This window comes from Coregonus lavaretus (genome assembly GCF_964263955.1).
Source record: "Coregonus lavaretus genome assembly, contig: HAP1_SCAFFOLD_401, whole genome shotgun sequence".
Taxonomy (NCBI): Eukaryota; Metazoa; Chordata; class Actinopteri; order Salmoniformes; family Salmonidae; genus Coregonus; species Coregonus lavaretus.
In genome coordinates this window covers 167501-178860 of record NW_028164369.1, presented here as the reverse complement: position 1 = coordinate 178860, position 11360 = coordinate 167501, and the positions used below count along the sequence as shown (strand labels likewise).

The 11360-nt window shown below is 50.4% G+C and overlaps 1 protein-coding gene across 1 annotated transcript in view; it reads left to right on the top strand.

The window, feature by feature from the left end:
- Positions 1-8417: 8417 nt before the first annotated feature.
- Positions 8418-11360, top strand: part of LOC311117099 (uncharacterized protein) — a gene marked incomplete at both ends in the record, with an annotated part of 19927 nt that continues 16984 nt past the window's right edge. Inside the window, one exon of the mRNA XM_084192087.1 lies at positions 8418-8541. Coding sequence (XP_084048213.1) covers positions 8418-8541 — 124 coding nt within the window. The remainder of the gene's footprint in view (positions 8542-11360) is intronic.

Sequence of the window (11360 nt, the reverse complement as noted above, 5' to 3'; positions counted from 1 at the left end):
GTTACAAACGCCATGCTCTATCAACTGAGCTACATCCCTGCCGGCCATTCCCTCCCCTACCCTGGACAACGCTGGGCCAATTGTGCGCCGCCCATGAGTCTCCCGGTCGCGGCCAGCTGCGACAGAGCCTGGATTCAAACCAGGATCTCTAGTGGCACAGTTAGCACTGTGATGCAGTGCCTTAGACCACTGCGCCACTCAGGAGTATACTCAGGAGTATTATCAAGTGCTTGTCAAATTATGAATGAGAGACTGATGAAATGTGTACAGCCTGCGCAAAAAAACTAAGCAGAGCTCAGGCCTTTCATGAAACTTTTTTCAAATCATCATTAGAGTCGCATCATGCAGCCTTAGAATGTATTAAAAATCTAAACATATATCTAACATTTGTATCACAACTAAAGTTACATAAATAACTTGTCACGGTTCAGACAGACGACCAGAGGACCACAATTGCGTCACACCAGAAAGTTTATTAAACTTAAGGGAAAAGGGGAGTAGGGAGTGAATGAAGGCTCCAGGGGTAACAGGGGTCCCGTCCAATGCGCTGGGTCTGTGCCCCCCCCAGTGGCAGCGATGCGTCCTATGAAGCCGGTGGTGGGTGGTCCAGAAGTCCTGGGGGGGGGAGACACAGACACAACAGGGCGGAATGAAACCAGGCAGCAGTACAGTTCAAGGGAAATCCAAAATACGTAGTAGCAAGGCAGAAGGCTGGTCAGAGTTACCGGGATTGAAGAGTAGTCAGGAGTCGTAATGGCAGAAGCAGGTCTGGATCTACTGAGGCAGAAGAGTATCCAAAAAACAGGCAGGTCCGGGGTCACAAAACCAGGGTGAGCCAGAAGCGCGAGCAAACAGGTTCCGGGTGTGAGCTTTGCAGACGATCTGACACCGGAGAGCTGAAAGACAGGGCCTTAAATACTGGGAGAGGTAGTGGGTAATGCAGCGCAGCTGGCAGAGTAATTAGAGCAGAGCAGGGCAGGGACAGGTGGAGCTAGTTAGGCTGAGTAGAGAGAGTGGTGAGCAGAGTGGAAGAAAATTAAGGTGGTAACCCGGTGGAGTGAGAGGCCCATGACAGAACCCCCCCCCCAAGGGACGGCCCCAGAAGTCCCAAGAGCAACACCACGCCGGGCGGGAGGAGGGGAGCCGGAGGAGGGCTAGAACTCCTCCGAACGGTCCGAGTGAACGTCCTCATCCTCGGAGGAAGCCGGAGGGCCGTGGTCGGGAGATGGGACAGGTCCCGAGACAGGATCAGGCACAGGACAGGAAGCCGAGCGGGCCGGACGGTTAGGGACCCCTCTGGGGCGGCCCCTACGGATTGCAGGTTGATCAGGATGCCGTTGGTGGAAAGCGGTGATGAGAGTCCTATCCACAATCCGACTAGCTGGCACCCAGGTCCTCTCCTCAGGTCCATAGCCCTCCCAGTCAATGAGGTACTGGAGACCCCTACCCCTCCGTCTGGACCGAAGCAGGCGGCGGACGGTGTAAACCAGACCACCATCGACGAGCCGTGGAGGAGGAGGACCAGGCGCAGCAGGGACCAGCGGACTCTCATGGATGGGCTTAATCTTAGACACATGGAAAGTGGGGTGCACCCTCAGGGACTTAGGCAGTTGGAGCCGGACAGCAGTTGGGCTAATCACTCTTATGATAGGGAATGGGCCAATGAACCGAGGTGCCAGCTTCTGCGACTCCACCCTGAGTGGCAGGTTCTTCGATGACAACCACACCCTTTGACCAACATGGTAGGTGGGAGCAGGAATTCTCCGACGGTTGGCCCCGGTAGTGTAGCTGGCAACGGATCTGAGGAGTGTGGCTCGGGCTTGTGACCAGGTGCGGCGACATCGACGGGCAAAAGCAAGTGCAGATGGGCAAGTAACCTCCTCTTCCTGGCTGGCAAATAGAGGAGGCTGGTATCCATAAACACATTGGAAAGGGGACATACCGATGGCAGAGCAGGTCAGAGAATTGTGTGCGTACTCCACCCATGTCAATTGCTGCGACCAGGAGTGGGGGTTGCGTGAAGTCATGCATCGCAGTGCCTTCTCGAGCTCCTGATTAGCCCGCTCTGACTGCCCATTGGATTGGGGATGGAATCCGGAAGTCAGACTGACTGTGGCTCCCAGCAGGTGACAGAACTCCTTCCAAAAAGCGGAGGAGAATTGTGGACCACGGTCAGAAACTACATCCTTTGGCAGTCCGTGGATCCGGAAGACGTGTTCCAGGACCACCTGGGCGGTCTCCTTGGCGGTTGGGAGCTTGGGGAGGGGAATGAAGTGTGCCATCTTGCTGAAACGGTCAACGATGGTGAGAATGACGGTCATGCCACTTGAAGGGGGCAGCCCCGTGACAAAGTCAAGGGCGATGTGAGACCAGGGACGTCTGGGCACAGGCAGGGGCTGCAGCAATCCGGCTGGGGGCTGGCAGGACGACTTGTGTTGGTTGCAGATGGGGCAGGCTTGGACGAATTCCCGTACATCCTTCCTCAGAGAGGGCCACCAGAACCTCTGGGCGAGCAGGTTGTAAGTGCGGGTGGAGCCAGGGTGACAAGCTAGGCGGGAGTCATGTCCCCACTGAACGACCTGGGACCTCAGGTCTTCGGGGACAAAAAGGCGGTCAGCTGGGCAAGTGCTGGGACCTGGCTGGTTACGGAGAGCCTCCAGCACCTGTTCCTCAACAGCCCAGGTCAGAGCTGCAACGATGCAGGGACTTGGCAGAATCGACACAGGGTCCTTGGAGGGGGTGTCATCCTTCTGGAATTGACGGGAGAGGGCGTCTGGCTTGGTGTTGCGTGATCCAGGCCGGTATGACAGAGTGAAATTAAACCTGGTGAAGAACAGGGCCCAGCGGGACTGCCTGGAGTTCAACCGTTTGGCCGTGCGGATGTACTCCAAGTTCTTATGATCGGTCCAAACGAGAAATGGAATGGTGGACCCCTCCAGCCAGTGACGCCACTCCTCCAAGGCAAGCTTCACAGCCAGCAGCTCACGGTTCCCTATGTCGTAATTGCACTCAGAGGGGGACAACCGACGTGAGAAAAAGGCACAGGGATGGAGCTTCCTATCCTCCGCAGCCCACTGAGAAATCACAGCACCAACTCCCACATCCGAGGCGTCCACCTCCACAATGAATTGCCGGTCCACATCAGGCATCTGGAGGATGGGAGCGGAGGTGAACCTCACCTTGAGGGTACTGAAGGCTTTGTCGGCTGCTGGGGTCCAGGTGAAGGGTTGCTTGGTGCTGGTTAGAGCAGTGAGAGGGGCAGCAACGGTACTGTAGTTCCGGATAAACTTCCTATAGAAGTTAGCAAACCCCAGAAACTGTTGCAGCTTCTTTCTGTTCTCCGGAACCGGCCATGAAGTGACTGCTGATACTTTGGCAGGATCCATTTGGATACTTCCCTCTGCCACTATGTACCCCAGGAAGGCCACTGTCTTGACGTGAAACTCACATTTCTCTGCCTTGGCGTAGAGGGAATTCTCCAGAAGACGATGAAGGACTTGCTGGACATGGCGGGTGTGTTCAGACGGGTTTCTGGAGTAGATCAAGATGTCATCCAGGTAAACGAAGACAAACTTGTTTAACATGTCCCGCAGTACATCATTCACTAGAGCCTGGAACACAGCAGGAGCATTGGTGAGGCCAAAAGGCATAACCAGATACTCGTAGTGGCCTGTTGGTGTATTGAATGCGGTTTTCCATTCATCTCCCTCCCGGATCCGCACTAGGTGGTAAGCGTTTCTGAGATCCAACTTGGTAAAAACAGTGGCTCCCTGGAGCAACTCAAAAGCAGAGGTGAGCAGAGGCAGAGGGTAACGGTTCTTCACTGTGATGTCGTTGAGTCCCCTGTAGTCGATGCAGGGGCGAAGAGATCCGTCCTTCTTCCCCACAAAGAAGAAGCCAGCACCAGCAGGAGATGAAGATGAACGGATTAATCCTGCGGACAGAGAGCCATTGATGTAGTCCTCCATGGACTTTCTTTCAGGAGCAGACAACGAATAAAGACGACCCTTTGGAGGAGCTGTTCCAGGGAGGAGGTCGATGGCACAGTCGTACGGTCGGTGAGGGGGCAGAGATGTGGCTCTTGCTTTGTTAAACACCTCTCTGAGACCATGGTAGCATTCTGGGACATTGGAGAGGTCAGGAGCGGAGTTAGTAGGTACTGGCCGAGGGGGTAGTGCGGCAGCAAGCAGGCAGGTTCGGTGGCAGTCCTCTCCCCACTCCCTAATCACCCCGGTCACCCAGTCGAGCTGAGGGTTGTGCCGGCGGAGCCATGGGTAACCCAGGATGAGGGGTTGGCCTGGAGAGGGGAGCAGGTGAAACTGGATAGTTTCTTGATGGTTTCCGGACAGACCCATCGAGACCGGGGCCGTGACATGAGTGACCGATCCGAGTAAGTGTCCGTCCAGTGCCCGGGCAGGAATAGGAGGTGTCAAACGGAGGTTCTCCAGTCCCAGTTGGCGTGCCAGCTTGATGTCCATTATGTTGGCTTCGGCGCCAGAATCCACCAGAGCAGCCAGGGTCCGAGTTGAGTCAGAGAGGCGGAGGTGAACTTGCAGCAGGGGTTTGCGGTCGGAGGACTGGATGGTCATTGAACTCAACCGGACTCCCCCTATGCCCGGTGAGCTTCGGCCCTTTAAAGGGCAGGTTACCACACGATGTCCCTCACCTCCACAATAGAGGCAGAGGTTTGAGGTGAAGCGGCGCTGGCGCTCTGCAGGAGTGAGGGAGGCTCGCCCAATCTCCATAGGCTCAGACTGATCAAGCTGACCTGGGTGAGTGGCAGTAGATGACAGGAGCCCAGTCGGATCTCTCCGAATGCCGGTAGTAGGTGGACCTTGGCGCCCCCTCTCACGACGACGGGTCTGTATCCTTCTGTCGATCCTGACAGTCAGTGCGATGGCTTCATCAAGAGTGGAAGGCAGTTCATGGGAGACCAACTCGTCCTTGATATAGTCAGCCAAACTATGGAAGAACGCGTCCACCAACGATGGTGTGTTCCAAGAACTTCGTCTAGCCAGGGTTCGGAAGTCGATGGAATGGTCTGCGACTGTACGTCTGCCTTGTCGAATACTGAACAGTTCACGAGACGCTTCTGCGGTGGGTGAATCCAGGTCAAACACCTTCAGCATCTCCTCAGCAAACAGGTCGAAGGTTGCACATGCGGGGGTTTGACGTTCGAACTCTGCTGTTCCCCAGAGTCGAGCTCGGCCCGTCAGGTGAGTGATGGCATACCCAACTTTAGCCCCCTCCGTGGCGAAGGTCCTTGGCTGCAAGGAGAACTGAAGTCGGCAGCTAGTCAGGAATGGCCGGACCTGGGTTGAATCGCCGTTGAACCGCTCGGGGTTTCCAATCTTGGGTTCCGGAGCAGCGGCTGCAATGACCGGGGCAGGTAACTCGGGGGCTGGGCTGGTGGGCAGACTGGCTGGGGTAAGGTTGGTGAGGAGTTGAATGATCATGGCGAGTTGTTGTTGCTGCTGCTGGAACTGCTGCTCATGCTCATCGGTTTCCATGTCGGGGAAAGTGTGCGCTGAGTCCATAATGGTCAGATCGTACTGTCACGGTTCAGACAGACGACCAGAGGACCACAATTGCGTCACACCAGAAAGTTTATTAAACTTAAGGGAAAAGGGGAGTAGGGAGTGAATGAAGGCTCCAGGGGTAACAGGGGTCCCGTCCAATGCGCTGGGTCTGTGCCCCCCCCAGTGGCAGCGATGCGTCCTATGAAGCCGGTGGTGGGTGGTCCAGAAGTCCTGGGGGGGGGAGACACAGACACAACAGGGCGGAATGAAACCAGGCAGCAGTACAGTTCAAGGGAAATCCAAAATACGTAGTAGCAAGGCAGAAGGCTGGTCAGAGTTACCGGGATTGAAGAGTAGTCAGGAGTCGTAATGGCAGAAGCAGGTCTGGATCTACTGAGGCAGAAGAGTATCCAAAAAACAGGCAGGTCCGGGGTCACAAAACCAGGGTGAGCCAGAAGCGCGAGCAAACAGGTTCCGGGTGTGAGCTTTGCAGACGATCTGACACCGGAGAGCTGAAAGACAGGGCCTTAAATACTGGGAGAGGTAGTGGGTAATGCAGCGCAGCTGGCAGAGTAATTAGAGCAGAGCAGGGCAGGGACAGGTGGAGCTAGTTAGGCTGAGTAGAGAGAGTGGTGAGCAGAGTGGAAGAAAATTAAGGTGGTAACCCGGTGGAGTGAGAGGCCCATGACATAACTATAAATTAAGCATATAAGCATATATGTTTCTGTGCGCACTGCCTCAAATCGTTTGGAGAAAATATCCTTTCTATTTTATTCAGCTACAGTGGCTTGTGAAAGTATTTACCCCCCTTGGCATTTTTCTATTTTGTTGCCTTACAACCTGGAATTAAAATTGATTTTGGGGGGGGTTGTATCATTTGAATTATACAACATGCCTACCACTTTGAAGATGCAAAATATTTTTTATTGTGAAACAAACAAGAAATAAGAAAAAAAAGAAAAGAAAACTTGAACATGCATAACTATCAAACCCCCCAAAGTCAATACTTTGTAGAGCCACCTTTTGCAGCAATTACAGCTGCAATTCTCTTGGGGTATGTCTCTATAAGCTTGGCACATCTAGCCACTGGGATTTTTGCCCATTCTTCAAGGCAAAACTGCTCCAGCTCCTTCAAGTTGGATTGGTTCCGCTGGTGTACAGCAATCTTTAAGTCATACCACGGATTCTCAATTGGATTGAGGTCTGCGCTTTGACTAGGCCATTCCAAGATATTTAAATGTTTCCCCTTAAACCACTCAAGTGTTGCTTTAGCAGTATGCTTAGGGTCATTGTCCTGCTGGAAGGTGAACCTCCGTCCCAGTCTCAAATCTCTGGAAGACTGAAACAGGTTTCCCTCAAGAATTTCCCTGTATTTAGAGCCATCCATCTTTCCTTCAATTCTGACCAGTTTCCCAGTCCCTGCCGATGAAAAACATGGTGTTCTCGGGTGATGAGAGGTGTTGGGTTTGCGCCAGACATAGCGTTTTCCTTGATTGCCAAAATGCTCAATTTTAGTCTAATCTGACCAGAGTACCTTCTTCCATATGTTTGGGGAGTCTCCCACCTGGCTTTTGGTGAACACCAAACATGTTTGCTTAGTTTTTCTTTAAGCAATGGTTTTTTTCTGGCCACTCTTCCGTAAAGCCCAGCTCTGTGGAGTGTACGGCTTAAAGTGGTCCTATGGACAGATACCCCAATCTCTGCTGTGGAGCTATGCAGCTCCTTCAGGGTTATCTTTGGTCTCTTTGTTGCCTCTCTGATTAATGCCCTCCTTGCCTGGTCCGTGAGTTTTGGTGGGCGGCCCTCTCTTGGCAGGTTTGTTGTGGTGCCATATTCTTTCAATTTTTTAATAATGGATTTAATGGTGCTCCGTGTATGTTCAAAGTTCCGGATATTTTTTTATAACCCAACCCTGATCTGTACTTCTCTACAACTTTGTCCCTGAACTGTTTGGAGAGCTCCTTGGTCTTCAACCTCTCCATCCTCTCTCTACCTTATCTGCAGTCTGCAACCTCTCCCTCCTCTACTTGCCTTGCTGTTGTCTGCGGTCTCCTACCTCCCATTCTTCTGCCTTACCGCAGTCTCCAAGTCTCCAACCTCCCCTTCTTCTCCCTGCCTCCCTGCCATACTGCAGTCTGCAACCTCCCCTACCTCTTCATCCTATCTCTACCTTACAGTCTCCAACTCCACGGCTGATTTAGCCCAGTGTCTCCAACATGGTTGGTTAAGGCCCATTCTTTAAGGGTCAGGGCTTAAGACTGGATCCTGGCTCGAAACATGGCTCTGATTTGGTGGGTCACTAGAAAACTTTAAAAGCTGTAGGTGGGTCACAGCAGAGACCCAGTTACAGTTAGGAACTCAAGCAGTTTATAGTGTTGTGTTGCAAGGTGGATGGGTTCTGCAGAGAAATAGGGCTCTGTTTAACTCTACCTCTCTCCTGTTCCTCACATTTATGGAGCTGTGTGTTTTATACGAGGGGAAAACCCAACTCATGCTCTCTGAGACAGAAACAGGACAGGTCCCTAATGCACTACAGCTGGCCCCTGCCCAGAGAGAGAGTGTAACGAGAGAGAAAGCGAAAGAGGAGGGAGAGACAGTCTGAGAAAGAGAGCGAGCAACGCAAGTCTTACTTGCCCAAGAGTATCATTATCATTATCATCATCATCATCATCATCATCATCATGATCAGAATAGATTTACACACTTGCAATCCTCTTTTTCCAGAAACCAAATATTATGTTGCAATCTACTGGTTTCTAAAATACCAGAAAATGAAATCCATAACATAATTCACATGTAAATCACCTGAAACAGTAAGGTCTCTGACAGTGTGGTACTGATTTATACAGCTCAGAACGTACAGTATATGTGAGCTGCCTCATGCACAGTGGACGTGACATGGCTATAGGGACAGACTGCAGCCCATCCAACCAGATGGCCTGGCCCAGCCAAACACATGACATCAGACCTGGGCTGGAGCTGAGCAGGAGCAGGAGCTGGACTGTCCAGGTCCCCTCACAGTGTGAGTGAGCAGGCTAACTAACTCCCCTGAGTGTCTTTGCTCAGAGTCCTGCCAGCTATAAACGCCTCCAACAGTCACAAAGAGAGAGAGAGGGGGGGGGGGGGGGGGGTGGAGAGGAAGATAAAGCAATGGAGAGAGGGAGTGAACGAGTGAGAAAGAGAGGGAAAGAGAAAAAGGGGGAGAGAAGGGGTAAGGGGGGAGGATCCCAGCTCCTTCATCTATACATGGCCTCAACATTTTGAGAGGAGGTGGGGTGTTGAAATGAAATATATACAGTACCAGTCAAAAGTTTGGACACACCTACTCATTCCAGGGATTTTCTTTATTTTTACTATTTTCTACATTGTAGAATAATAGTGAAGACATCAAAGCAATGAAATAACACATATGGAATCAGGTAGTAAACAGAAAAGTGTTAAACAAATCCAAATATATTTATATTTGAAGTTTCTTCAAAGTAGCTACCCTTTGCCTTGATGACAGCTTTGCACACTCTTGGCATTCTCTCAACCAGCTTCATGAGGTAGTCACCTGGGATACATTTCAATTAACAGGTGTGCCTTCTTAAAAGTTCATTTGTGGAATTTATTTCCTTCTTAATGAAGATAGCCCTATTTGGTAAAAGACCAAGTCCATATTATGGCAAGAACAGCTCAAATAAGCAAAGAGAAACAACAGTCCATCATTACTTTAAGACATGAAGGTCAGTCAATACAGAAAATATCAAGAACTTTGAACGTTTCTTCAAGTACAGTCGCAAAAACCATCAAGCGCTATGATGAAACTGGCTCTCATGAGGACCGCCACAGGAAAGGAAGACCCAGAGTTACCTCTGCTGCAGAGGATAAGTTCATTAGAGTTAACTGTACCTCAGATTGCAGCCCAAATAAATGCTTCACCGAGTTCAAGTAACAGACACATCTCAACATCAACTGTTCAGAGGAGACTGTGTGAATCAGGCCTTCATGGTCGGATTGCTGCAAAGAAACCACTACTAAAGGACACCAATAAGGAGAAGAGACTTGCTTGGGCCAAGAAACATGAGCAATGGACATTAGACCGGTGGAAATCTGTCCTTTGGTCTGATGAGTCCAAATTTGAGATTTTTGGTTCCAACCGCCGTGTCTTTGTGAGACGCAGAGTAGGTGAATGGATAATCTCCGCATGTGTGGTTCCCACCGTGAAGCATCGAGGAGGAGGTGTGATGGTGTGGGGGCGCTTTGCTGGTGACAATGTCTGTGATTTATTTAGGCACCCTTAACCAGCATGGCTACCACAGCATTCTGCAGCGATACGCCATCCCATCTGGTTTGCGCTTAGTAGGACTATCATTTGTTTTTCAACAGGACAATGACCCAACACACCTCCAGGCTGTGTAAGGGCTATTTGACCAAGAAGGAGAGTGATGGAATGCTGCATCAGATGACCTGGCCTCCACAATCACCCGACCTCAACCCATTTAGAGATGGTTTGGGATGAGTTGGACCGCAGAGTGAAGGAAAAGCAGCCAACAAGTGCTCAGCATATGTAGAACTCCTTCAAGACTGTTGGAAAATCATTCCAGTTGAAGCTGGTTGAGAGAATACCAAGAGTGTGCAAAGCTGTCATCAAGGCAAATGGTGGCTACTTTGAAGGATCTCAAATGTAAAATATATTTTGTTTTATACTTTTTTAGTTACTACATGATTCCATTTGTGTTATTTCATAGTTTGGATGTATTCACTATTATTCTACAATGTAGAAATTGTACAGTACATTAAACTTAATTATGTCATTACCGTGTGTCAGTAAGGTTAACGTACGTCAGCTCCCCATGAGACAAGCTAGCACGTTATAAAAGACCTGTGTGTGTCTACTTGTGTGTGTGTGCTTGTGTTTGTGTGTGTGTGTGTGTGTGCTTGTGTATGTAAGGCCTTGCCTTCCCTTTTCCTCTTATGGTAAAGATTTACTGGAGATCCACAGATGTTGTTTGATGCCAAACTCATATTTCTCTGTGGTTTACACAGACAGCCTGTGGGTGGATTATATGGGCAGACAATGTAAAGACTTTGGGTTAGGGTTATAGGCTATTGTATACAGGAAGAAAAGAGAGAGGGCTAACATGTTGGCTCAAGATGTGCTCCAGTGTTGAAACATAGCAGGTTATGTGAAGCCAAATGGGTGTGTGTGTGTGTTTCCGCGCGCATGGAGGTTGGAGGTTTACTGTTGTCCTAAAACAACCAGTTTTAACACAGTTCAGACACCATGCTGTCTAAAAATACAGACCTCCTGGCAGTTATACAGAGGGGGTGTCAAGAGTTGCTGTAGGTAGGTGTGGTGTGGAATCAGGCGCAGGACGCAGAAGTAAAGTCCAACAAAATACTTTAGTAGATCACACAAAATAATCCAACAAACCAGCCCGGAGGCGAAAAAGCGCGCACAGGCGTAAACAAACGGGAGCACTAAACAAGTGCGTAATCTTCTCCTAAAACACACAAGGAGGAAAGCTACAAAAATAGCGCACCCAAATACAGGTAGCGCAGCAACACGACAAGGAACAATTACACACAACACCTAACTAACAACAAGGAACTAAATAGGGTGCTTAATGAGACATAACACAAAACAGGTGTGACAAACAGACAAAACCAATCAAACAAGAAACATAGAACGGTGGCAGCTAGTACTCCGGAGACGACGACCGCCGAAACCTGCCCGAACAAGGAGGAGGGGCCGCCTCGGCCGAAACCGTGACAGGGGGTTATTATCCTGACAGACTGACACCACTGGCACTGACGCTTTCCCTTGGTTTATTCTTGACGGCTGACGTCTCTCTTTAA